Here is a 27,148-nt window from a genome sequence, read left to right on the forward strand (position 1 = left end):
ATCTTCATAGCGAAGCAGAGGATCACAGTCTTAACACTCGCAATGAGCGACAACATTTGTGGCCAAAATTGGTCAGTAACTTTGACACGGAGGGGTTCATTAAAAGACAAAAACTATGACGCCAAGAGTAAACAGGAGCTTCTATATATCGCTTGACACGAGATGGAAGCTATTCGACTCAAACGAGCGTTCTGCTGGGCCAGCCCAAGTGGCCTCTTGAGGTTAGTTTATTATCTTCTTTGTTTTTTCATTTGTGTATTTTTTAATTTTTATTCATATTTGCAAAAACATTTTAAATACATATATTCCAAAAACTAAATTTATTTAAAATTTAAATAACTGCAAATTTAAAAAATGTTAACGCGGTGTAACATATTTGTAAGTGTAATTTAAAAACATGTTTATAGCTTTAAAATAATGTTTATCAATTCAAACGTCCGCGCATTAGAAAGAATGTGCGTGCATTCAAATATTTATACAACATAAAAATGTATTCTTGTAATTTCAATAAAAATCATAAAATTAAAACATGTACGTTGCAATTCAGAAGATGTTCACGTGTTTGAAAAATATGTTTGTGACATTGTAAAAAATGTTTATACCATGTAAACAAAAGTGTTGACGTTGAAAAACATGTTTTTTACATTCAAATAATTATTTCAAAGTGTATTTAGAAAAATTAACTCGTATTCAGAAACATGTTCAAAAATATGTAGTCTAAAAATGGTAATCATGCATTTTAAAAATGTTACGGATTTATACAAAAAATGTACACTATTTATGAAGAAATGGATCAAAACATACATTTGAAAAACTGGTAATCATGTATTTTTTCAAAAAAAAGTGTATAAAAACATTTCTGATGTATACAGAAAATGTACAGTATGGACAAAAAGGTAGCATGTGTTGATAAAACGTGTACAAAAAATAAAAATAAAGATAAAGAAAATCAGTAAGAAACACGTAAAACTGTGACGCGAAAAGAAAATCCTTGAAAACTGACACAGAAACTGTTGAATACCAACATGGAAAACCAAAAAAAGACAAAAGAAAGAAAAATAAAAAAATAAAGAAACAAAGAAAATCAAGAAACCGCAAGAAAAATCGTTGAGAACCAACACAGAAAACACATAGAAAAATATATTGAGAAGGCCGTGCCTAAAAACCGCTGCTGGAGGAACCCATTGGGCCGGCTCAGTCACGCCTCGACATGAAACTCCTTGAGGCGAGACGGAACATAGCGGCGTAGCATGCTATATATAGCACTGCGTCAGTGTCATTTTTTGTCAAGCCAAAATCGGTTGGAAGGCCCGGAGCTAGGACCAAGGGGACAGCTCTTTTTACCCGTGCTGGGAGCTACCGGCTAACCATCCACCGTTCACATGCTTTGTGATGTGTGTCTAAGTGGGACCCATTCATATGTATAGCCATGTATTGTGGCAGTTAATCTCTTGTATATAATCAAATCAATGTCAGATTAATAGGGCCCATGTCAGGAGTGGCAGTAGTACTTTTTGCAGTGGGATGTACGCATGCATGCATCATCTCTTCTCTCTCTCAAACAAATCCATGTATTTTATTTTTGTTTACATTTTTAGCTGGCCAGTATTTTTACTGCATTGTTCTGTTATTTAAAATTTTCATATATTCAAATTCTTGAACATAAGATTTGACCAATCTTGAATATATTTAGACTAGTTTAATTTTTACTATTTCAATCATATCAAAATATTGATTTCACTCATTTCAAATTACAATTTTTTAAATGATTGAAATCAGTTATTGAAATGATTGAAACCACTTTTCTAAATATAGTTTTCTTTGTGAGTTTCATATTCCAGCTTGTGAAACTGTTTCTTCAATGGAGTAATTGTGATGTGTTTCTTTGAAACTAGTGAAATCTATCTTTTGTAATGAGTGTAATCAGTTTTTTGAAACAAGTGTAATATAGTATTTCAATTGAGCGACTGTAATGTGTTTTCTGAAATGAGTTATTTGAAAAAAGTGAAATGTATCTTTTTGGTGTGAAACGACTTTCAATGTGTGAAACTGATATTTCTGCTAGTGAAATATGTTTCAATTTTTTTATAAATACGAAGTGAAATTAGTTTTTGAGATATATTTTGTAATGAGTGGAATCAGTTTTCCAAATCAGTGAATGCGTTGTTTCAAATTTGTGAAATACTTATTTTGGAAACTATTGAAATGAGTGTAATACGTTTTCTGAAAATGAGTGTAATGTGTTTTCTGAAACTGGTGAAATGGGTGAAATCTATATTTTGTAAATGGGTGCAGTGTATTTTCTGAAATGAGTGAAATAAGTTATTTGAATCAAAGTGAAATAAGACCAATTTTTGCTATGAAACTAATTTTTCAGTATTTGAAACTAATATTTTTTATGAGCGAAATACATTTCAGTATATTTCATAAATTTGTAGTGAAATTAGTATTGCAAATGAGAGTAATGTGTTTTCTGAAATGTGTGAAACCTATTTTCGAAACGAGTGAAATGGTTTTTAACCAATATTAGCGAACCAATAAAAAACACTTTTATGAAATAGTGGATCAATCTTATGTTTTATGAAAGTGTTTTAAAAGATAATTGAAATATAAAAATAAAAATTAGTGAAATAGGTTATTTAAAATATGTGAAATTGACTATTTCAAACACGTCTAAGTTGCAGTCCACATATTTCACTCAATTTTTTTAGTGTGTTTGTCAAGGTGCTTATTCCCCCTTGCCAAAATATGTGAAATTAGTTATTTGAAATATGAGAACTTGGTTGTTTCATTGTGTTGAATTTATTATTAAGAACATATTAAACTCCCCCCCCCCCCCCCCCCCAAAAGAATATATTAAACTTCTATTTCACTACTATATGAAATATATCTGTGTCTTTGTGAGTTTCATATTCCAGTTTGTGAAAATGAGCGAAACATTAGAAAAAACTGTTATGAAATAGTGAAACAATTTAGTGTTTTACGAAAGTGATTTCAGAGATAATTGAAACATATAAAATAAAATATATTTCAAACATATCCGAAATTGATCTTGTTCTGAAGGTCTTGTCATCACGAATTCAAATATACAAAAAGTTTCAATAATGAACATTTGGTTCAAAAAATATGAGGATGAAATAGAATGCATGTCATATGTATGGCGTGAGTGAATGCATGCATGCACCAATGCTGACAATATCTGACACTAGTACATGTATTGCTATGTTTAGTCTGATATTTGAAAATAGAATATAAAACCTGCACGGATCTTGACGAAAGCGACGGACGATGGATTGCCTGCGGGTACATCCCGGCACCGGTCCTACCAAGCGGTGTGTCGTGCCTTGTCTAGGAAGACGTTGCCGTACCGTGGGAGTCCAGCCTTACGGTCAAGTCGCCGCTCGTCGACTTTCTATCGGTTGGCCCGGTTCAGTTGAGACGCCGAGTCCCTTGTGGCAACGACGATGTCGACGAATCACGAAACGAAGTTGGCGAGCTTTGGCCTGATCGACTGCTAACACACTACACACGCATCGCATGGGGATGGGGCAGTGAAAGCACTGCAACCAAATGCACGCGGCAGCCTACATGCAGAGTAGGGCATACTCACGCATGCCACGTTGTTCTGCCCCGCGGGCGTCGATGTACGTGGCATGTTCTCCACCACGCACTGACCTCCGCTGCATTATTGTCGCCGCGTCTTTCCACAGGCGACCACTTCGTCAACAGTGGGCCACGGTCGAACCAAGACGACGACTGACTCGGCGACCTCGACCGTGGACGGACTAGTGAACTGGACTATATCCATCAGAACCATGCAGTGCCGATGGGCAGTGCGCACACCACTACTGTCTGCCGGGTGCCCACCAACCAACCATCCACCATGCATCCTCCTCCAAAGCTGCTCCTCCTCCTCCTCCTCCTCGCGGTGCTGCTCGCCGCCTCACCGCATGCGCTGGCGGAGCCGCCACCGGCGGCAGCCACCTGCACGCCGCAGGAGCGGGATGCGCTGCTGGCCTTCAAGCAAGGGATCACCATCAGCAGCGACGCCGCCGGCCTCCTCGCCTCATGGCGCGAAGACGACTGCTGCCGGTGGAGGGGCGTCCGGTGCAGCAACCGGACAGGCCATGTCGTTGCGCTCAACCTTCGAGGCCAGGGACTGGCCGGCGAGATAAGCCCTTCCTTGCTCTCCCTGCCGCACCTGGAGCATCTTGATCTCAGCTCCAACCGCCTCGTGGGCCCGGCTGGCAGTATTCCCGAATTTCTGGCTTCTGGGTTCTCTGGGAAACCTGAGATATCTCGACCTATCCGGAGCGCCGTATTCTGGGGAAGCGCCGTTTTCTGGCCAAGTGCCCCCCCACCTTGGCAACCTCTCCAAGCTGCAACATCTTGACCTCTCAAGCAATAGAAATGTGTCCTCCAACGATCTTTCCTGGTTAACACGTCTGCCATTCCTAAGGTTTCTCGGCCTGAATTTCGTGGACCTGAGTACGGTGGCTGGCTGGGCTCATGTGGTGAACGCCCTTCCTTTGAGGTCCCTTCATCTTGAAGGCTGCTCGCTGACAAGTGCCAACCAATCGCTCCCACACTCAAACCTTACCACAACTCTTGAGGTGCTCGACGTTGCTCTGAACAACTTTGACCAGCCAGTTGCGTCTTGTTGGTTCTGGAACCTAAGGCCTTGTACAATGAGAGATGCTTAGGGAGGTGCTTAGAAAATAAACCGGGTTTATCTGAAGCACCGGTGCCTATTTCTATAGGAGAGACGCTTAGTTAAGCGTCTACCCTGTACAAATAAGCACCGGTGCTTAAGAAAACCCTGATTTATTTCTTTAAGCATCTCTCCTAAGCACCTCCCATTATACAAGGCCTAACAAGACTCAAGCGGCTCTACCTTGAAGTTAACAACGGCGCCTTGTATGGTCTACTTCCTGATGCATTGGGGGGTATGGTACGCTTGCAAGAACTATCCTTCGGAGAGAGTGGCAGCCAGATGATGAGCATGGGCTCGGCAGACTTGAAGAACTTATGCAACTTGAAGTTCCTGTCCCTTGACTTTTGTTTCTCAAACGGATTCGAAGCGGAAAGGCTCCCACAATGTTCCTCGGACAAATTGCAGGAATTGCACCTGCCGGGAAACCAATTGACAGGAACTCTAGCGGATTGGATGGGACACGGCACCAGCTTAGTCATTCTTGATCTCAGTTCAAACAACATTACTGGACCTATACCGGAATTTATAGGGCGGTTTACAGATTTGAGGGTTCTAGACCTTACTGACAACCACCTCACTGGACATGTGCCACCTGAAGTCGGTACTCTCACAGTCTCACTAATTTGGCTTGGTTGGTTCTTGGTCAGAATCACTTGGATGGTCTGATTACAGAAGGACACTTTCATGGTCTAAAAAGCTTAGAGCAAATATATTTATCTGACAATCAACTGGAGATTGTGGTGGGTTCAGAATGGGTTCCTCCCTTCAGACTGCAAGAGGCCAGTTTTGCATCTTGCCAGATGGGTCCTCTGTTTCCTGCATGGCTTAAGTGGCAAGTGGATCTTACTTACCTTGACATCTCAAGCACAGGAATAACCGATAGGTTTCCAGATTGGTTCTCTAGTTCCTTCTCAAAGATCACATCCTTGGATATCTCCAATAACCGAATAAGTGGCGCCCTGCCAAAAAATATGGGTAACACGTCATTGGGATCACTATATTCTAGGTCGAACAATATATCTGGTAGAATACCTCAATTGCCCAGAAATCTAGAGATATTGGACATATCAAGAAACTCATTATCAGGCCCCCTGCCATCAGATTTTGGGGCTCCAAAACTAGATATGATAAGTCTATTCTCCAATTACATCACATGTCAAATTCCACTGTTTGTATGTGAACTGAACTTGTATTCCTTGGATTTGGCCAACAATCTTCTTGAAGGAGAACTTCCTCAATGTTTCAGCACAAAAGACATGGCATTTCTATTGTTAAGTAACAATAGATTCTCTGGCAAGTTTCCGCCATTTCTAGAAAACTGCACAACGCTATCTTTTTTAGATCTGGCAAGGAACAAATTCTCTGGAACATTGCCAATGTGGATTGGGAACTTGGGGGAACTACAGTTTCTACGGCTGAGCAACAACATGTTCCACGGGCATATTCCGAATAATATCACAAGTCTCAGTAAACTTTATCATTTGAATCTGGCTGCCAATGGGATATCAGGTTCCATACCTCATCATCTATCAAATCTAACAATGATAACAACACCATATGTACACGTTCCTGGCGCCGTCGTTGCAAGTTTCCAAAGTATAGTTGGTGATATGCCAGTAGTCATCAAGAGGCAAGAACTTGAATACAAAGGTGTTGCTATTTTGGAGATATTGAGCATTGACTTCTCTTGCAACTATTTAACCGGTAAAATTCCAGAGGAAATCACATCTCTTGGTGGATTGATAAATCTGAACTTGTCATGGAATCAATTGAATGGAGGATTACCAAAGAAGATTGGGGACATGCAGATGTTGGAGTCACTTGACTTCTCGAACAATGATATTTCAGGAGAAATTCCGTCAAGCTTGTCAAATCTAACATACTTGAGCATTCTGGACCTGTCATATAATCATCTAGCAGGAATAATACCATCAGGAGTTCAACTTGACACTCTTTACACGGAGTATCCATCCATATACAATGGCAACACTGGCCTTTATGGTCCCATCCTTCATAAAAGTTGCTCAGTCAACAATAATGCACCACAGCGTGACCATCAACAGAGAAGTAAAAAAGTTTCAGAGTCGACGTTGTTCTTTTACTTTGGACTTGGGTCGGGGTTTGTGGCTGGCCTCTGGGTTGTGTTTTGTGCTCTGCTCTTCAAGAAAGCATGGAGGGTTGCTTATTTCCGCTTCTTTGACAAGGTGCATGACAAAGCCTATGTGTTCATAATTGTCACTTGGGGCAGGTTTGCCAGGAAAAGGTGACTATAAATCTACAATTCAAGTGCTAAATTAAATCAGCTTACAACAAGTGCCAGTCTATCATATGGGTTGTGTGAATAAATGAAACTGAATAGCGTGTATTTAGAGACTTGTGCTACTGTATGCCTTTTTATTTCCGGCAAACTTGTAATAATGAATGTTGCATGATGCATGCAACCGTTATTGGTTTGTACTTGTGAGCTCTGATGAACCCTGGTGATTTTGGAGCATAGATGCAGCTAATACTAAAAAAAGGCATCAGGCATGCCGGAAAAAATGCATAGTGAAGCTGCTGCTTAGAGCATCTCCAGCCGTTGCCCCCCCAGGGGGCGCCTAAAATCGCTGCCTGGGGGTGACCCGGCGAAAAAATGGGCCTGGGGGCGAGTTGGCCCCCAGCCGCCGCCCCCAGGGCCGGCCCCAGGCGCGGGAAAAAAATTGCGTAGCAAATTTACGCAAAGTTCGGCTAAAACACGCCAAATTTCGGCAAACTTGGGCTTATATTCGCGGATTTAAGTCGAGTAGTCGTCATTACATATAAAAACTAATCAAAAAAAACTTGCTGAAGGCCGAGAAGTCGCCGTCGTCGCTGCCATCGTCGGCCTTCTCCTCCTTGACTCGGGCGCCCCTGCTGGACCCCTCCCCGGCTGGTGGCGGCGGCAGTGCGTCGTCGTCGTCGTCGTCGCTGTCGTCGATGATGACGACTCCTCCTTCGTCGCGGCCTCGGCGGCGCTGCTCGAAGCGCCGCAGGGCGGCGCGCTGGCGCTCCGTCGCCATCTTGATGGAGTCCTGGCGTGCCCATTCAAGGGTCGCGTCGTCGTCGAGCTCGACCTCGCCGTGCTCCATCTTCACCGGCGCGAGCCCCGGCTCCGTCTTTGGCTTGACGAAGCGCGGAGGAGGGGCCGATGAGGAGGCGCGCCGGCCGCCCTCGTTGATGACGATGCCGGCGCTGCGAGTGCGCCGACCGAGCGGCGTCTCCGCCGCGGGCTCGGCCTTGACGCCGAGCAGCGTTGGAGTGCCAGAGGAGTGGGAGGAGGAGCGGGAGGAGAAAGAGGAGGAGGAGGCGCCGAACCTCCTTGGCGCCCATTGCCCGTCGCGGTGTCGCTGACGCGGCGCTTTCGCGCCAAAAACGATTCGCCCGGCACCCCCGAGCGCCCCCAGCGCGCCGGGTTCGGGTTGGGTCCGCCGGCGCCAATTTCGGCCCGAGCCGGCGAAAAAAGGGCCCCTGGGGGCGCGACTGGGCCAATTTTTTGGCGCCGGTGGCCGAAAAATCGCCTGGGGGGCCTTGTTGGGGGCGCGGCTGGAGATGCTCTTACACACAACCAATACAAGTGACCCTGGACAGAGAGAGACTCATTTTAGAAACCTTGAAAGATTTTCTTCCCCATTGCATTAGCTTAAACTTTGAAAATGTCATTCCAGTATATGTGCCTTCTGAAAAAATCAGGAGATATATGAACTACATATTTTCCTTTGAAGAAAATATTATTCTCCAAGATAAAGACTACCACACGTAAACCGAGCCACAAGAAACATGTAATGCTCAGTGAAGGAGGACTGAAAAGCACAAAACATGGCACGGTGGTATCCAGCATATTGAGAACCGAGCCCCGTGCCACTCCCGCGAGCGGCCCGGGTGCAACCCTAGCCCCCCGTCGCCGCCACCCCCCCTCCCCCATCTCGCCGCTCCCCTCCCTCGCCGCAGATAGGGGATGCCGCCGGGCAAAGCCCGTGTGGCGTCGGCGGGACTCTTCCCTCCCCACGAGGCGTCGGGGCGGCGCGGGACGGTCGGCCTTGTGGAGGCACGCAGCTCGGCGGGGCGCATCAGGCCGACGGCAGCTTGGAGTGGCACCGAGGGGCGGCGTCAGTGCTCTACTACACCGGGCGGGGCTAGGTGGCCATGGCGCGTGGCGTGGCCATGTGCGGGGCTGTGTGCGGATCTAGCGTGGCGGTGGACTGGCACGGGATGGTGCAGCTTACGCGCACCGGGCACGGCATGGCCGCCGTGGCTCTCCGGACTGAGTGGTGCTGCGGTCTGGTATTGTCGCAGATTGCTTGGGGTGCTCGGAGGCACGGTGCGGCGCTGGGAGGTGGCTCGTCACGAGGTGCTTGCTCTGATCACCGGCGGGCGCGTGGGCCAAGGGATCGTGGTGGTCCATGGCCTCGGGCAGCACTCCTCCGTGCCTTACGAAATGATGCTCGGTACGACGCGGTGGCTCGTGCCGTGTCCGGTATTTCTGCTTCGGTCGAGCATCAACGAGTTTGATGACCTGCATGGCGGGAGGGCCGGCGGTGGCCGCCGCAAGGTGCGGGTGGTCGTGTTGGCTGTGATGTGCTTGTTCGGTGGTGGTGGCAGGGGTGATGCAGTGGGCCCTCGTACTTGAGGTTGACCATCGGTGGGCTTCCCGGGGTGCGGTTGGCTACGGCGGTCTCGGTGCCTCTTCATCGATGGGAAGCTTCGATGGTGGTGGCGGTTGGTGGGCTTACCGACGCCGGTGCGGGATGGTGTGCGACGGAGGTGGTGTGAGAGCTTGGGTGAAGACCCTGTCCTGGCCTTATGTCGTCACCAGCGATGGCGGCGGTTGTGTCCGTCGTTGACCTCCCTGGAGGCATCGATGATCTGCTGCCACACCCCTCCTGCATGGATCCGGCCATTGTGGCCTCTCTAGGGGAAACTCAGCTTGATCTTGTGATTAGACAATGGCGGCGCTTTGGTGTGTCGTTTCCCTCTTGGGAGTTTCGTCTCAGAGCTCGGCATCGACAAGCGAGACCGGTGGGTGGTTTGCGGTGGTTGTGGGCTTCTATGGCAACGATGATGGTGGGAGCTATGAAAGCAGCGCGGCAATAGTTGCGGTAGTCGGCTCTTCTCTGGCGTGTCTGCGGTATTGCCTCGGTTCGTTTGTTGCTGTGAAGTCAAAGCTGCGGCGGCGGGCCCTATGGTATACGATGACCGGCTGCAGGTGATCTTCCGCGGCGCCAACCCTACCTATATTTGTCCTTCAGAGCTCTCCGTCAGAGTCGGAGCTGTGTTGTCTGGCTGCAAGTGGCTGAGCTTTGGCGTAGATTTTCATGCAACTTCACGTGTCCGCAACAGTGTGGGTTGAGTTGACGATTGCCGACGGTGAAATCGGAGTCGTTTGCTCAGATCTGAGAAATCAAAACTAAAGGGCAGATGAATGAATGACGACTGAAAAATTCACTGAAAGTGGTGCAAACATAAGGACTGGAGAACAAACGAACGATTAACTGTGAACTGAAGATTAAAGACACAACAAAATAAGAGAAGTAAATTGAACATATGTTTAACTGTGGACTGAGACTGAAGAGCAAACTGGAGGTGGTCGTGAGCAAAACAAAACTGAGGTGGTCGCGCAACTAGAGGCCGAGTCGCTGATAACTGAATTTAGCATTCCAGTTGCTACTTGTACTACTAGTACATGTTCAGCGTTGAAAACTGCATTTAGTATGACAAAAAAGATATTGAGCACTCCAATTGCTACTTGTACATGTGCATAGTTGAAAAGGTATTAACAGAAAAAAATGGCCCCATAATATAAGCGACTAGCCTCCAGTTATCAGCTACTTACACATCTAGTACAAGTAGCAAATGAAATGCTAAATTCAGTTATCAGCGACTCAGCCTCCAGTTGTGCGACCACCTCTGTTTTCTTCTACTCTCTCCGTCCCATAATATAAGACCGTTTTTGACACTAGTGTATTATTTAGCAGTGTTCAGACCCTCATTATTTATATTTCGTATTTTCATAAGTTATTTGTCTATATTTGGTACTGCTATCATCTTTGTCAGTCACCAGTTTATCAATTTTATCAGTTTCTTATGCATATTCTCAGTTTTATGGTCCTCATTATGTCAATCAATTCACTCCCTCTTATTTCTTAAATTTCTCATTTTGTTATTCAACCTTCAAAATTAAGATAAGCCTGACATGAGAGATAGGCAATTGAGTTATTCATTTAGTTGCAATTTCCAAAATGAACAACTCCTGGTCATCTTCAGTTTACTTCTCTCATTTTGTTGTGTCTTTAGTCTTCAGTCCACACTTAATCGTTCCTTTATTCTTCAGTCCACAGTTAATCGTTCCTTTATTCTCTAGTCCTTATGTTTGAATCACTTTTCAGTGATTCATTTTTCAGTCTTGTCATTCATTCATCTGTCCTTCAGTTTTCATTTCTCAGATCGAGGCAGTGAGGGGTATAGGAGCTGAGGGGGTCTTATTACCTCCTCTATTTGGCCAATTTTTAGTCTTGTCTCAGAATTTGTTCAGCGTTTTTCTGTTTCTACATGCCCACCATAGCTCAGCAGCCCAACCAATCCGAAACCAACATATTGTTAGTCAACTTTGGAGCTGGTCCAGTCCAAAAAACGAAAACTAGTTACGCGGGGCATTTGTCCAGCGAACCCATTAGCAGAAGGCGGAGGGAAACAGCATTCTGTTTCTGAGGTATCTATAGACACTTGTTTGTTTCTGTATAATATTTCTTCAGATGTGTTTTGTGTTGTTCAGTCTTATGTGTGGTAGCATTTATCTTGGAGAATAAGATTTTTTTTTCTTCTTCAAAGTTTAAGCTCGTGCAGCGGGGAAGAAAAGCTTTTAGGGTTTCTAAAATGAGCCTCTCTGTGTTCAAAGTTTAAGCTAGTGCAATGGGGAAGAAAAGCTTTTAGTGCAATATTGGTTGTGTGTAAGCAGCAGCTTCGCTGTGCATTTTTTCTGGCATATGCCTGATGGCTTTTTCTAGTATTAGCTGCATATATGCTACAAAATCGCTAGGGTTCATCATGGCTCACAAGTAGTACAAACCAATAACGGTTGCATGCATCATGCAACATTCATTGTTACTCCATTAACGGAGGGAGTACAAGTTTACCGAAAACAAAAAGGCATATACTAGCACAAGTCTCTAATACGCATTATTCACTTTCATTTATTCGTACAACCCATATGATAGACCGACACTCGTCATAAGCTGATTTAATTTAGCACTTGAATTTTAGTTACCTTTTCCTGGCTAACCTGCCCCAAGTGACAACTATAAACACATAAGCTTTGTCATAAACCTTATCAAAGAAGCGGAAATAAGCAATCCTCCATGCTTTCTTGAAGAGCAGAGCACAGAACACAACCCAGAGGCCAGCCACAAACCCTGACCCAAGTCCAAAGTAAAAGAACAACGTCGACTCCGAAACTTTTTGACTTCTCTGTTGATGGTCAGGATGTGATGCATTATTGTTGACAGAGCAGCTTTTATGAAGGATAGGCCCACAAAGGCCAATGTTGCCATTGTATATGGATGGGTTCTCCGTGTAAAGAGTGTCAAGTTGACCTCCTGATGGTATTATTCCTGCTGGATGATTATATGACAGGTCGAGAATGCTCAAGTACGTTAGATTTGACCAGCTTGACGGGATTCCTCCTAAAATATCATTGTTCGAGAAGTCAAGTGACTCCAACGCCTGCATGCCCCCAACCTTGTTAGGTAATCCTCCATTCAATTGATTCCAAGACAAGTTCAGATTAATCAATCCACCAAGAGTTGTTATTTCCTCTGGAATTTTACCAGTTAAACGATTGCATGAGAAGTCAATGCTCGATATCTCCAAAACACCAACACCTTTGTATTTAAGTTCTCGCCTCTTGAAGATTACTGGCATATCACCGACTATATCTTGGAACCCTGCAACGACCGTGCCAGGAACCTCTACATATGGCGTTGTCATCGCTATTAGATTTGATAGATGGTGAGGTATGGAACCTGATATCCCATTGGCCGCCAGATTCAAATGATAAAGTTTCCTGAGACTTGTGATAGTATTCGGAATATGCCCATGGAACATGTTGTTGCTCAGCCGTAGAAATTGTAGTTCCCCCAAGTTCCCAATCCACATTGGCAATGTTCCAGAGAACCTGTTCCGTGCCAGATCAAAAAAAGACAGCATTGTACAGTTTTCCAGAAATGGTGGAAACTTGCCCGAGAATTTATTGTTACTTAACAATAGAAACCCCAGGAATTTTGTGCTGAAGCATTGAGGAAGTTCTCCTTCAAGAAGATTATTGGCCAAATCCAAGGAATACAAGCTCAATTCACATACCGACAGTGGAATTTGACCTGTGATGTAATTGGAAAATAGACTTATCGTAACTAGGTTTGGAGCCCCAAAATCTGATGGCAGTGGTCCTGATAAAGAGTTTCTTGATATGCCCAATGTCCCTATGTTTCTGGGCAATTGAGGTATTCTACCGGATATATTGTTTGAACTAGAATATAGTGCTCCCAATGACATGTTACCCATATTTTTTGGCAAGGCACCACTTATTCGGTTATTGGAGATATCCAAGTGTGTGATCTTTGAGAAGGAACTAGAGACCAATCTGGAAACCTACCGGTTATTCCTGCGCTTGAGATGTCAAGGTAAGTAAGATCCACTTGCCACTTAAGCCATGCAGGAAATAGAGGACCCATCTGGCAAGATGCAAAATAAGCTTCTTGCAGTCTAAAGGGAGGAACCCATTCTGAACCCACCACAATCTCCAATTGATTGTCAGCTAAGTTTATGCGCTCTAAGCTTTTTAGACCATTGAAGTGTTCTTCTGTAACCAGACCATCCAAGTGATTCTGACTAAGATGTAAACAACTCAAATTAGTGAGAGTACCAATTTCAGATGGCAGGTGTCCAGTCAGGTGGTTGACAGAGAGGTATAGAGCCTTCAGATCTATGAATTGCCCTATAATTTTTGGTATAGGTCCAGTAATGTTGTTTACGCTGAGATCAAGAATGACCAAGCTGGTGCGGTGTCCCATCCAATTCGCTAGAGTTCCTGTCCCATCAGGTGCAATTCCTGCAATTTGTCTGAGGAACATTGTGGGAGCCTCTCCGCTTTAAATCCGTTTGAGAAACAATTGTCAAGGTATAGGAACCTCAAGTTGCATAGGTTCTTCAAATCCGCCGAGGCCATGCTCATCATGTGGCTACTACCTAAGAAGGATAATTCTTGCAAGGATACCATGCCCCCCAGTGCATCAGGAAGCGGACCATACAGACCCTTATTATAATCAAGGTAGAGGTGCTTGAGTCTTGTTAGGTTCCAGAACCAACAAGATGCGACCGGGTGGTCAAACTTGTTGACAGAGAGGTTGAGCACCTCAAGAGTTGAAGTAAGGTTTGAGTGTGGGAGCGATTGGTTCGCACTTGTTAGCGAGCAACCTTCAGGATGAAGGGACCTCAAAGGAAGGGCGTTCACCACATGAGCCCAATCGGGCACCGTACTCAGGTCTATGAAAATCAGGCTGAGAAACCTTAGAAATGGTAGCCGTCTTAACCATGAGATATCCTCGGAGTACACATTTGCATAGCTTGATAGATCCAGATAGTGCAGCTTGGAGAAGTTGCCAAGATGGGGAGGCACTTCCCCTGAAAATGGCATTCCAGATAGATTGAGATATCTCAGGTAATCAGGTTACCCAGAGAACCCAGAAATTCGGGAATACTGCCAGCCGGGCCGACGAGGCTGTTGGAGCTGAGATCGAGATGCTCCAGGTGCGGCAGGGAGAGCAAAGAAGGACTTATCTCACCGACCAGTTCGTGCCCTCGAAGGTTGAGCGCGACGACATGGCCGGTCCGGTTGCTGCACCGGACACCCCTCCACTGGCAGCAGTCGTCTTCGCGCCATGAGGCGAGGAGGCCAGCGGTGTCGCTGCTGATGGTGATGCCTTGCTTGAACGCCAGCAGCGCGTCCCTCTCCTGCGGCGTGCAGGCGGCCGCCGGTAGCCGCTGCGCCAGCGCATGTGGTGAGGCGGCGAGCAGGACCGCGTGGAGGAGGAGGATGAGGAGCGACTTTGGAGGAGGATGCATGGTGGGTGGTTGGTGGGCACTCGGCAGACAGTAGTGGTGTGCGCACTCCACATGGGCACTCCATGCTTTTGATGGATAGTGAGTCCACGGTCAGAGTCGCCGAGTCAGTCGTAATTTTGGTTGGGTCGCTGCCCACTGACGAAGTGCGGCCACACTAATGCAGCGGAGGTCGGTGCATGGTGGCGAACATGCCACGTACAAAAAAGTACCATGGTCGGTACATCGAGGTCTCGGCAGACGGCACCCTGGCTGGCTGCGGGAAGATATCTAGTGATACAAAGGCTTAGGTGCTGCCATGATACGGGGTCCAGGGAGCCGTTGGATCTGAGATCCGATGGCTTCTGGGAGTTCTTGAACATTTAACAAAAAGTCATTCAAAGTTTTAACACTACCCATAGGTATAATAGCTCTTTAGATGCCGTCGTATCTAAGATCCAATGACCCAGAAAGTTATATCATGGCAGCACCTAAAATTTGGTATCACCTGAAATTTCTTCCGACGTGTTGGGCGACCTGGCCGGGGCCCGTCGGACCAGAAACTCTGATCGAGCTCAGAAAATCGGGCCGGGTCGTACTACCCGCGCAGTACTCCGAACGTTTCGGTGCTTATGCTTTCACTACCCCATGCGACCGTGTGTACGTGCGCGTGTGCTAGAGCATTTCTATCAGACCCTTTATATCGTGCCGACCGACAAAATAATCCTCAGTTTATGGTTTTGAATGAAAAAAATGACTCGAATAGAAACCTTAAACGTGTCCGACCCTTAAAGAATTTTGAGGGGCGTGGTAAATCCCCCCCCCCCCATCCGCGAAAACACAGGTTTTCCCCCGCCCTGTCGATGCCCTGTATCCCACAAAAGCGGTTGGCGGGAGGGACATTTCAGCGCACATGCTCCCCACAACCCTCCCGCAGCCGCCCATCGCCGGCCCACCCCTTGCGATTCCGGCCATTTTCGCCAGCGGAATCGTGCCGCCGGGCCGCACTACGCCCGGGTCCACTCGTCGGCGCCATGTATCCCGCGGAAGCGGTTGGCAGGCGGGACATTTCTGCGCACGCGCTCCCCACACCCCCTCCCGCAGCCGCCCGCCGCCGGGCCACGCTTGCGATTCCGGCCATTTCCACCAGCGGAATCGCGCCGCCGGACAGCACTACGCCCGGGTCCACTCGTTGGCGCCCCGGATTCGTCGAGCGGAGCCACCCCGGGACGCCGCTGCTACGAATCGACCGCCACCGAGTCGCCGCCCGCCCCAGCTTCGTCGAGCCGCCCCCGGTGAGCCTCTTTTCTGCCCCTTGTAGCTCGACCGCATGTGAAATTTCGTTGATGCGAGCTTGGATGCGGTTTTTTGTAGATGGATTTCAGCCCTTGCGAGCAATTTTTGCTCGAGGATTCATCCTCGCCCGACGACTCGGATGTGGAATCGAAGCTTGAGCGCCATCGGCAGCAGATGGTGGTGGCGGTCCTGTTGGGAATCGTAGCATAATTTTAAAATTTTCCTACGCTCACCAAGATGCATCTATGGAGTCTACTAGCAACGAGGGGAAAGGAGTGCATCTACATACCCTTGTAGATCGCGAGCGGAAGCGTTCCAATGAACGTGGATGACGGAGTCGTACTCGCCGTGATCCAAATCACCGATGACCGAGTGCCGAACGGACGGCACCTCCGCGTTCAACACACGTACGGTGCAGCGACGTCTCCTCCTTCTTGATCCAGCAAGGGGGAAGGAGAGGTTGATGGAGATCCAACAGCACGACGGCGTGGTGGTGGATGTAGCGGGTCTCCGGCAGGGCTTCGCCGAGTTTCTGCGAGAGAGAGAGAGGTGTTGCAGGGGAGGAGGGAGGCGCCCAAGGCTGTAGGTTGCTGCCCTCCCCCCCTTTATATAGGCCCCCTTGGGAGGGGGGGGCGGCCAAAACCCATCTAGGGTTGGGGGGGCGGCGGCCAAGGGGTGGAAAGGGGTGCCTTGCCCCCCAAGGCAAGGGGGAAGCTCCCCCCCTAGGGTTCCCAACCCTAAGCGCATGGGGGGAGGCCCAAGGGGGGCGCCCCAGCCCACCAAGGGCTGGTTCCCTTCCACTTTCAGCCCACGGGGCCCTCCGGGACAGGTGGCCCCACCCGGTGGACCCCCGGGACCCTTCCGGTGGTCCCGGTACAATACCGGTAACCCCCGAAACTTTCCCGGTGGCCGAAACTTGACTTCCTATATATAATTCTTCACCTCCGGACCATTCCGGAACCTCTCGTGACGTCCGGGATCTCATCCGGGACTCCGAACAACTTTCGGGTTTCCGCATACATATATCTCTACAACCCTAGCGTCACCGGACCTTAAGTGTGTAGACCCTACGGGTTCGGGAGACATGCAGACATGACCGAGACGCCTCTCCGGTCAATAACCAACAGCGGGATCTGGATACCCATGTTGGCTCCCACATGTTCCACGATGATCTCATCGGATGAACCACGGTGTCGAGGATTCAATCAATCCGTATGCAATTCCCTTTGTCAATCGGTATGTTACTTGCCCGAGATTCGATCGTCGGTATCCCAATACCTTGTTCAATCTCGTTACCGGCAAGTCTCTTTACTCGTACCGCAATGCATGATCCCGTGACTAACGCCTTAGTCACATTGAGCTCATTATGATGATGCATTACCGAGTGGGCCCAGAGATACCTCTCCGTCACACGGACTGACAAATCCCAGTCTCGATCCGTGCCAACCCAACAGACACTTTCGGAGATACCCGTAATGCACCTTTATAGTCACCCAGTTACGTTGTGACGTTTGGCACACCCAAAGCACTCCTACGGTATCCGGGAGTTGCACGATCTCATGGTCTAAGGAAAAGATACTTGACATTGGAAAAGCTCTAGCAAATGAAACTACACGATCTTTTATGCTATGCTTAGGATTGGGTCTTGTCCATCACATCATTCTCCTAATGATGTGATCCCGTTATCAATGACATCCAATGTCCATAGTCAGGAAACCATGACTATCTGTTGATCAACGAGCTAGTCAACTAGAGGCTTACTAGGGACACTTTGTGGTCTATGTATTCACACATGTATTACGATTTCCGGACAATACAATTATAGCATGAACAATAGACAATTACCATGAACAAAGAAATATAATAATAACCATTCATTATTGCCTCTAGGGCATATTTCCAATAGTCTCCCACTTGCACTAGAGTCAATAATCTAGTTACATTGTGATGAATCGAACACCCATTGCGTCCTGGTGTTGATCATGTTTTGCCCTAGGGAGAGGTTTAGTCAACGGATCTGCTACATTCAGGTCCGTGTGTACTTTACAAATATCTATGTCTCCATTTTGAACACTTTCACGAATGGAGTTGAAGCGACGCTTGATATGCCTGGTCTTCCTGTGAAACCTGGGCTCCTTCGCAAGGGCAATAGCTCCAGTGTTGTCACAGAAGAGAGTCATTGGGCCCAACGCATTGGGAATCACCCCTAGGTCGGTAATGAACTCCTTCATCCAGACTGCTTCCTGTGCTGCCTCCGAGGCTGCCATGTACTCCGCTTCACATGTAGATCCCGCCACGACGCTTTGCTTGCAACTGCACCAGCTTACTGCTCCTCCATTCAAAATATACACGTATCCGGTCTGTGACTTCGAGTCATCTAGATCTGTGTCGAAGCTAGCGTCGACGTAACCCTTTACGACGAGCTCTTCGTCACCTCCATAAACGAGAAACATATCCTTAGTCCTCTTCAGGTACTTCAGGATATTCTTGACCGCTGTCCAGTGTTCCTTGCCGGGATTACTTTGGTACCTTCCTACCAAACTTATGGCAAGGTTTACATCAGGTCTGGTACACAGCATGGCATACATAATAGACCCTATGGCCGAGGCATAGGGGATGACACTCATCTCTTCTATATCTTCTGCCGTGGTCGGGCATTGAGCCGTGCTCAATTGCACACCTTGCAATACAGGCAAGAACCCCTTCTTGGACTGATCCATACTGAACTTCTTCAATATCTTGTCAAGGTATGTACTCTGTGAAAGACCAATGAAGCGTCTTGATCTATCTCTATAGATCTTGATGCCTAATATATAAGCAGCTTCTCCAAGGTCCTTCATTGAAAAACACTTATTCAAATAGGCCTTTATACTTTCCAAGAATTCTATATCATTTCCCATCAATAATATGTCATCCACATATAATATGAGAAATGCTACAGAGCTCCCACTCACTTTCTTGTAAACACAGGCTTCTCCATAAGTCTGTGTAAACCCAAACGCTTTGATCATCTCATCAAAGCGAATGTTCCAACTCCGAGATGCTTGCACCAGCCCATAGATTGAGCGCTGAAGCTTGCATACTTTGTTAGCATTCTTAGGATCGACAAAACCTTCCGGCTGCATCATATACAACTCTTCCTTAAGGAAGCCGTTAAGGAATGCCGTTTTGACGTCCATCTGCCATATCTCATAATCATAGTATGCGGCAATTGCTAACATGATTCGGACGGACTTCAGCTTCGCTACGGGTGAGAAAGTCTCATCGTAGTCAACCCCTTGAACTTGTCGATAACCCTTAGCGACAAGTCGAGCTTTGTAGATGGTCACATTACCATCTGCGTCCGTCTTCTTCTTAAAGATCCATTTGTTTTCTATGGCTCGCCGCTCATCGGGCAAGTCAGTCAAAGTCCATACTTTGTTTTCATACATGGATTCTATCTCGGATTTCATGGCTTCTAGCCATTTGTCGGAATCCGGGCCCGCCATCGCTTCTTCATAGTTCGAAGGTTCACCGTTGTCTAACAACATTATTTCCAGGACAGGGTTGCCGTACCACTCTGGTGCGGAACGTGTCCTTGTGGACCTACGAAGTTCAGTAACTTGATCCGGAGTTTCATGATCATCATCATTAACTTCCTCCCCAGTCGGTGTAGGCACCACAGGAACATTTTCCCGCGCTCCGCTACTTTCCGGTTCGGAAGGGGTGACTATCACCTCATCAAGTTCCACTTTCCTCTCACTCAATTCTTTCGAGAGAAACTCCTTCTCCAGAAAGGACCCGTTCTTGGCAACGAAGATCTTGCCTTCGGATCTGAGGTAGAAGGTATACCCAATAGTTTCCTTAGGGTATCCTATGAAGATGCATTTTTCCGACTTGGGTTCGAGCTTTTCAGGTTGAAGTTTCTTGACATAAGCATCGCATCCCCAAACTTTTAGAAACGACAGCTTAGGTTTGTTCCCAAACCATAATTCATACGGTGTTGTCTCAACGGATTTCGACGGAGCCCTATTTAAAGTGAATGCGGCAGTCTCTAAAGCATAACCCCAAAATGAGAGCGGTAAATCGGTAAGAGACATCATAGATCGCACCATATCCAATAGAGTGCGATTACGACGTTCGGACACACCATTTCTCTGAGGTGTTCCAGGCGGCGTGAGTTGTGAAACTATTCCACATTTCCTTAAGTGTGTACCAAATTCGTGACTTAAATATTCTCCACCACGATCTGATCGTAAGAATTTTATTTTTCTGTCACGTTGATTCTCAACTTCACTCTGAAATTCCTTGAACTTTTCAAAGGTTTCAGACTTGTGTTTCATTAGGTAGACATACCCATATCTACTTAAATCATCAGTGAGAGTGAGAACATAACGATATCCTCCGCGAGCCTCAACACTCATTGGACCGCACACATCGGTATGTATGATTTCCAATAAGTTGGTTGCTCGCTCCATTGTTCCGGAGAACGGAGTCTTGGTCATCTTACCCATGAGGCATGGTTCGCACGTGTCAAATGATTCATAATCAAGAGACTCCAAAAGTCCATCTGCATGGAGCTTCTTCATGCGCTTGACACCAATGTGACCAAGGCGGCAGTGCCACAAGTATGTGGGACTATCGTTATCAACTTTACATCTTTTGGTATTCACACTATGAACATGTGTAACATCACGTTCGAGATTCATCAAAAATAAACCATTGACCAGCGGGGCATGACCATAAAACATTTCTCTCAAATAAATAGAACAACCATTATTCTCGGATTTAAATGAGTAGCCATCTTGAATTAAACGAGATCCAGACACAATGTTCATGCTCAAAGCTGGCACTAAATAACAATTATTGAGGTTTAAAACTAATCCCGTGGGTAGATGCAGAGGTAGCGTGCCGACGGCGATCACATCGACCTTGGAACCATTCCCGACGCGCATCGTCACCTCGTCCTTTGCCAGTCTCCGTTTATTCCGTAGTTCCTTCTTTGAGTTACAAATATGAGCAACCGCACCGGTATCAAATACCCAGGAGCTACTACGAGTACTGGTAAGGTACACATCAATTACTTGTATATCACATATACCTTGGGTGTTGCCGGCCTTCTTCTTGTCCGCTAAATATTTGGGGCAGTTCCGCTTCCAGTGACCACTTCCCTTGCAATAAAAGCACTCAGTCCCGGGCTTGGGTTCATTCTTTGACTTCTTCCCAGTAACTGGTTTACCGGGCGCGGCAACTCCCTTGCCGTCCTTCTTGAAGTTCTTCTTACCCTTGCCCTTCTTGAACTTAGTGGTTTTATTCACCATCAACACTTGATGTTCTTTTCTGATCTTCCCTTCCGCTGATTTCAGCATTGAATATACCTCGGGAATGGTCTTTTCCATCCCCTGCATATTGTAGTTCATCACAAAGCTCTTGTAGCTTGGTGGAAGCGACTGGAGGATTCTGTCAATGACCGCGTCATCCGGGAGATTAACTCCCAGCTGTGACAAGCGGTTGTGCAACCCAGACATTCTGAGTATGTGCTCACTAACAGAACTGTTCTCCTCCATTTTACAGCTGAAGAACTTGTCGGAGACATCATATCTCTCGACCCGGGCATGAGCTTGAAAAACCAGTTTCAGCTCCTCGAACATCTCATATGCTCCATGTTTCTCAAAACGCTTTTGGAGACCCGGTTCTAAGCTGTAAAGCATGCCGCACTGAACGAGGGAGTAATCATCAGCACGTGATTGCCAAGCGTTCATAACGTCTTGGTTCTGTGGGATTGGTGCATCACCTAGCGGTGCTTCTAAGACATAATCTTTCTTGGCTACTATAAGGATGAGCCTCAGGTTCCGGACCCAGTCCGTATAGTTGCTGCCAGCATCTTTCAGCTTGGTTTTCTCTAGGAACGCGTTGAAATTGAGGACAACGTTGGCCATTTGATCTACAAGACATAGTGTAAAGATTTTAGACTAAGTTCATGATAATTGAGTTCATCTAATCAAATTATTTAATGAACTCCCACTCAGATAGACATCCCTCTAGTCATCTAAGTGAAGCATGATCCGAGTTTAACTAGGCCGTGTCCGATCATCACGTGAGACGGACTAGTCAAGATCGGTGAACATCTCCATGTTGATCATATCTTCTATACGACTCATGCTCGACCTTTCGGTCCTCCGTGTTCCGAGGCCATGTCTGTACATGCTAGGCTCGTCAAGTCAACCTAAGTGTATTGCGTGTGTTCCGAGGCCATGTCTGTACATGCTAGGCTCGTCAACACCCGTTGTATTCGAACGTTAGAATCTATCACACCCGATCATCACGTGGTGCTTCGAAACAACGAACCTTCGCAACGGTGCACAGTTAGGGTGAACACTTTCTTGAAATTATTATAAGGGATCATCCTACTTGCTACCGTCGTTCTAAGCAAATAAGATGCAAAAACATGATAAACATCACATGCAATCAAATAGTGACATGATATAGCCAATATCATTATGCTCCTTTGATCTCCATCTTCGGGGCACCATGATCATCTTCGTCACCGGCATGACACCATGATCTCCATCATCATGATCTCCATCATTGTGTCTTCATGAAGTCGTCACGCCAACGATTACTTCTACTTCTATGGCTAACGCGTTTAGCAATAAAGTAAAGTAATTTACATGGCGTTATTCAATGACACGCAGGTCATACAAAATAATAAAGACAACTCCTATGGCTCCTGCCGGTTGTCATACTCATCGACATGCAAGTCATGATTCCTATTACAAGAATATGATCAATCTCATACATCACATATATCATTCATCACATCTTCTGGCCATATCACATCACATAGCACTTGCTGCAAAAACAAGTTAGACGTCCTCTAATTGTTGTTGCAAGTTTTTACGTGGTTTGTAGGTTTCTAGCAAGAACGTTTCTTACCTACGTATGACCACAACGTGATTTGCCAATTTCTATTTACCCTTCATAAGGACCCTTTTCATCGAATCCGTTCCGACTAAAGTAGGAGAGACAGACACCCGCTAGCCACCTTATGCATCTAGTGCATGTCAGTCGGTGGAACCTGTCTCACATAAGTGTACGTGTAAGGTCGGTCCGGGCCGCTTCATCCTACAATGCCGCCGAAACAAGAAAAGACTAGTAGCGGCAAGAAGAATTGGCAAACTCAACGCCCACAACTGCTTTGTGTTCTACTCGTGCATAGTAACTACGCATAGGCCTGGCTCATGATGCCACTGTTGGGAATCGTAGCATAATTTTAAAATTTTCCTACGCTCACCAAGATGCATCTATGGAGTCTACTAGAAAAGAGGGCAAAGGAGTGCATCTACATACCCTTGTAGATCGCGAGCGGAAGCGTTCCAATGAACGTGGATGACGGAGTCGTACTCGCCGTGATCCAAATCACCGATGACCGAGTGCCGAACGGACGACACCTCCGCGTTCAACACACGTACGGTGCAGCGACGTCTCCTCCTTCTTGATCCAGCAAGGGGGAAGGAGAGGTTGATGGAGATCCAACAGCACGACGGCGTGGTGGTGGATGTAGCGGGTCTCCGGCAGGGCTTCGCCGAGCTTCTGCGAGAGAGAGAGAGGTGTTGCAGGGGAGGAGGGAGGCGCCCAAGGCTGTAGGTTGCTGCCCTCCCTCCCCCCTTTATATAGGCCCCCTTGGGAGGGGGGGCGGCCAAAACCCATCTAGGGTTGGGGGGGCGGCGGCCAAGGGGTGGAAAGGGGTGCCTTGCCCCCCAAGGCAAGGGGGAAGCTCCCCCTAGGGTTCCCAACCCTAGGCGCATGGGGGGAGGCCCAAGGGGGGCGCCCCAGCCCACTAAGGGCTGGTTCCCTTCCACTTTCAGCCCACGAGGCCCTCCGGGACAGGTGGCCCCACCCGGTGGACCCCCGGGACCCTTTCGGTGGTCCCGGTACAATACCGGTAACCCCCGAAACTTTCCCGGTGGCCGAAACTTGACTTCCTATATATAATTCTTCACCTCCGGACCATTCCGGAACCTCTCGTGACGTCCGGGATCTCATCCGGGACTCCGAACAACTTTCGGGTTTCCGCATACATATATCTCTACAACCCTAGCGTCACCGGACCTTAAGTGTGTAGACCCTACGGGTTCGGGAGACATGCAGACATGACCGAGACGCCTCTCCGGTCAATAAACAACAGCGGGATCTGGATACCCATGTTGGCTCCCACATGTTCCACGATGATCTCATCGGATGAACCACGGTGTCGAGGATTCAATCAATCCGTATGCAATTCCCTTTGTCAATCGGTATGTTACTTGCCCGAGATTCGATCGTCGGTATCCCAATACCTTGTTCAATCTCGTTACCGGCAAGTCTCTTTACTCGTACCGCAATGCATGATCCCGTGACTAACGCCTTAGTCACATTGAGCTCATTATGATGATGCATTACCGAGTGGGCCAGAGATACCTCTCCGTCACACGGAGTGACAAATCCCAGTCTCGATCCGTGCCAACCCAACAGACACTTTCGGAGATACCCGTAATGCACCTTTATAGTCACCCAGTTACGTTGTGACGTTTGGCACACCCAAAGCACTCCTACGGTATCCGGGAGTTGCACGATCTCATGGTCTAAGGAAAAGATACTTGACATTGGAAAAGCTCTAGCAAACGAAACTACACGATCTTTTATGCTATGCTTAGGATTGGGTCTTGTCCATCACATCATTCTCCTAATGATGTGATCCCGTTATCAATGACATCCAATGTCCATAGTCAGGAAACCATGACTATCTGTTGATCAACGAGCTAGTCAACTAGAGGCTTACTAGGGACACTTTATGGTCTATGTATTCACACATGTATTACGATTTCCGGACAATACAATTATAGCATGAACAATAGACAATTACCATGAACAAAGAAATATAATAATAACCATTTATTATTGCCTCTAGGGCATATTTCCAACAGGTCCTAGCCGTGAAGGAGGTCGAGGATCGAAACCACAAGAGATGGCGAGGATCGACCATCGGTCGTCTTTGCATCCCTCGCAATAACCACCATCTCGGGAACATGATGTTGATGCAAGACTACTTTGCGGACAATCCTACCTATCCACCGCACCTATTCCGGAGAAGCTATCAAATGCGCCGATCCCTCTTCGTAAAAATTGTGCAAACTTGCGAGGGCAATTCTCGGTTTTTTACTCAAAGGAGAAACGTTGCAGGCTTGTCGGGTTTTAGCGCTTATCAAAAAATCTTTGCAGCTATGCGAGTGACTGCATATGGCATTTCCGGCTGACTATGTCGACGAGTATCTTCGCATTGGCGAAGATACTACAATTGAGTCAATGTGTAGGTTTGCCAAAGTGATCATCCGCGTCTTTGGTCCTGTCTATCTTTGTGCACCCAACAAGGAAGACGCAAAAAAGTTGAAGGCAGTAAATGAGAAGCGAGGTTGACCCGGCATGCTAGGAAGTGTTGATTGCATGCATTGGAATTGAAAAACTGCCTGAAGGCATGGCACGGGCAGTACTGTGGCAAGTCTCGTGATGTAACAATTGTGCTAGAGGCCGTAGCATCCGAAGATTTATGGATTTAGCATTGTTTTATTTGGTATACCATATACTCTCAATGATATCAATGTGTTGCAACGGTCTCATTTGTTTACTAAACTTGCTAGTGGTGATGCTCCTGCTTGCAACTTCACGGTTGATGGGCATGAGTACACAAAGGGGTACTATCTTGCAGATGGTATTTACCTTCTTGTGTACATTTGTCGAGAGCATCAAAAGGCCTAAAACTAAGAAGCATATTGAATTTACAAAGGTACAAAAGGCTGCCCGAAAAGATATTGAAAGAGCCTTCAGGGTTTTGCAATCTAGATTTGCTATTGTTCGTGGTCCTGCTCGTTTTGGGACAATCAAACCCTGAACAACATCATGACATGTTGTGTGATTATTCACAACATGACCATCGAAGATGAGAGGGACATAAACTTGGAGTTCTTCTACGACAATGTCGGTAGCCGTGTGAAGCCAGCTAGAGAGACCCTGACCGCATACAAGCATTCCTTCAGACATACCGGCAGATTAAAGATGCAAACATCCACCATCAACTGGATCTCATTGAGCATCATTGGCAAAGGCATGACCAAAGTCATTAAGTACCATTGGCAAAGGCATCGGCCAATTTTACATTCATTTCCTTTAATTCATGTGTGATCGGCATCATTGTTGTATTGAATTATTAGTTTCACTCTGTGATTTGAATAATTATTGTAATTTGGATTCATATATTCATATTTTATGTTATTTGAATTCATAATTCTGTGTAATATGTGAGATATGTGTCAAATTCAGAAAAAATCACGTGTTTTGCGGGCTCGCGGGGATTGCGGTCGAACATATTCCACATAGCGAAACTGTAAAAAAGAACATTCACGAGCCCGTAAAATGCGTTTTCCGTGAACTGTAAACGTGCGATAAGGGACCACGATAGGGGTCTGACAGAGATGTTCTTAGCAGTCGATCAGGCCAAAGCTCGCCACCTTCACTTGAAGATTCGTCGACATCATCGTTGCGAGAAGGTGCTCGTCGACTTTCTGTTGTTTGGCCCAGTTCAGGCGCCGAGCGGCGACTTGACCGTAAGGCCTTGTACAATGAGAGATGCTTAGGGAAAGTGCTTAGTGAAATAAACCAGGCTTTCCTTAAGCACCGGTGCTTATTTGCACAGGGTAGACGCTTAACTAAGCGTCTCTCCTGTAGAAATAGGCACCGGTGCTTCAGAAAAATTCGGTTTATTTTTCTAAGCACCTCTCTAAGCATCGCCCATTGTACAAGGCCTAAGACTGGACTCCACAATACGGCAACATCTTCATACGCACAACACAACGTTAAAGGCATCTCTCTCTTAGGGCTACCATTCGGGTCTACAATTTGGCCCAATCTAAGCCCAACCGAAGCCAGTGTACCTGTCACCACGTCAGCTCCTGGGTCCCACCTTCCAGCCACCGACCACAGCCCCGCGAGAAAGGAACCCCCTCAGCCATCGACGCT

At 46.8% G+C, this 27,148-nt stretch overlaps 1 protein-coding gene and 1 pseudogene across 1 annotated transcript; one reads left to right on the forward strand and one right to left on the reverse strand.

The window, feature by feature from the left end:
- Positions 1-3,839: 3,839 nt before the first annotated feature.
- On the forward strand, positions 3,840-7,167 carry LOC123143706 (receptor-like protein EIX2; annotated as a pseudogene).
- Positions 7,168-11,702: 4,535 nt separating this feature from the next.
- Positions 11,703-14,862, reverse strand: LOC123143707 (receptor-like protein EIX2). Its single transcript, XM_044562661.1, has 4 exons — positions 14,566-14,862; positions 13,912-14,404; positions 13,377-13,870; positions 11,703-13,101 (listed from the first exon to the last, which is right to left on the reverse strand). The coding sequence occupies exons 1-4, from the start codon at positions 14,843-14,845 to the stop codon at positions 11,990-11,992; spliced, it is 2,379 nt and encodes a 792-aa protein (XP_044418596.1). The 5' UTR covers positions 14,846-14,862; the 3' UTR covers positions 11,703-11,989.
- Positions 14,863-27,148: the final 12,286 nt, after the last annotated feature.

Source organism: Triticum aestivum, chromosome 6D (assembly GCF_018294505.1).
Source record: "Triticum aestivum cultivar Chinese Spring chromosome 6D, IWGSC CS RefSeq v2.1, whole genome shotgun sequence".
NCBI lineage: Eukaryota > Viridiplantae > Streptophyta > Magnoliopsida > Poales > Poaceae > Triticum > Triticum aestivum.

What these genes read in the sequence shown, in the direction of transcription:
- LOC123143707 (XM_044562661.1), bottom strand. Translation starts at nt 14,845, where the DNA reads ATGCATCCTCCTCCAAAGTCGCTCCTCATCCTCCTCCTCCACGCGGTC. An exon ending in TCGAGGGCACGAACTGGTCG is followed by an intron (nt 14,405 to 14,565) that starts GTGAGATAAGTC and finishes TGCCATTTTCAG; the next exon opens with GGGAAGTGCCTCCCCATCTT. An exon ending in CTCAAGCGCAGGAATAACCG is followed by an intron (nt 13,102 to 13,376) that starts GTAGGTTTCCAG and finishes ATTACATCACAG; the next exon opens with GTCAAATTCCACTGTCGGTA.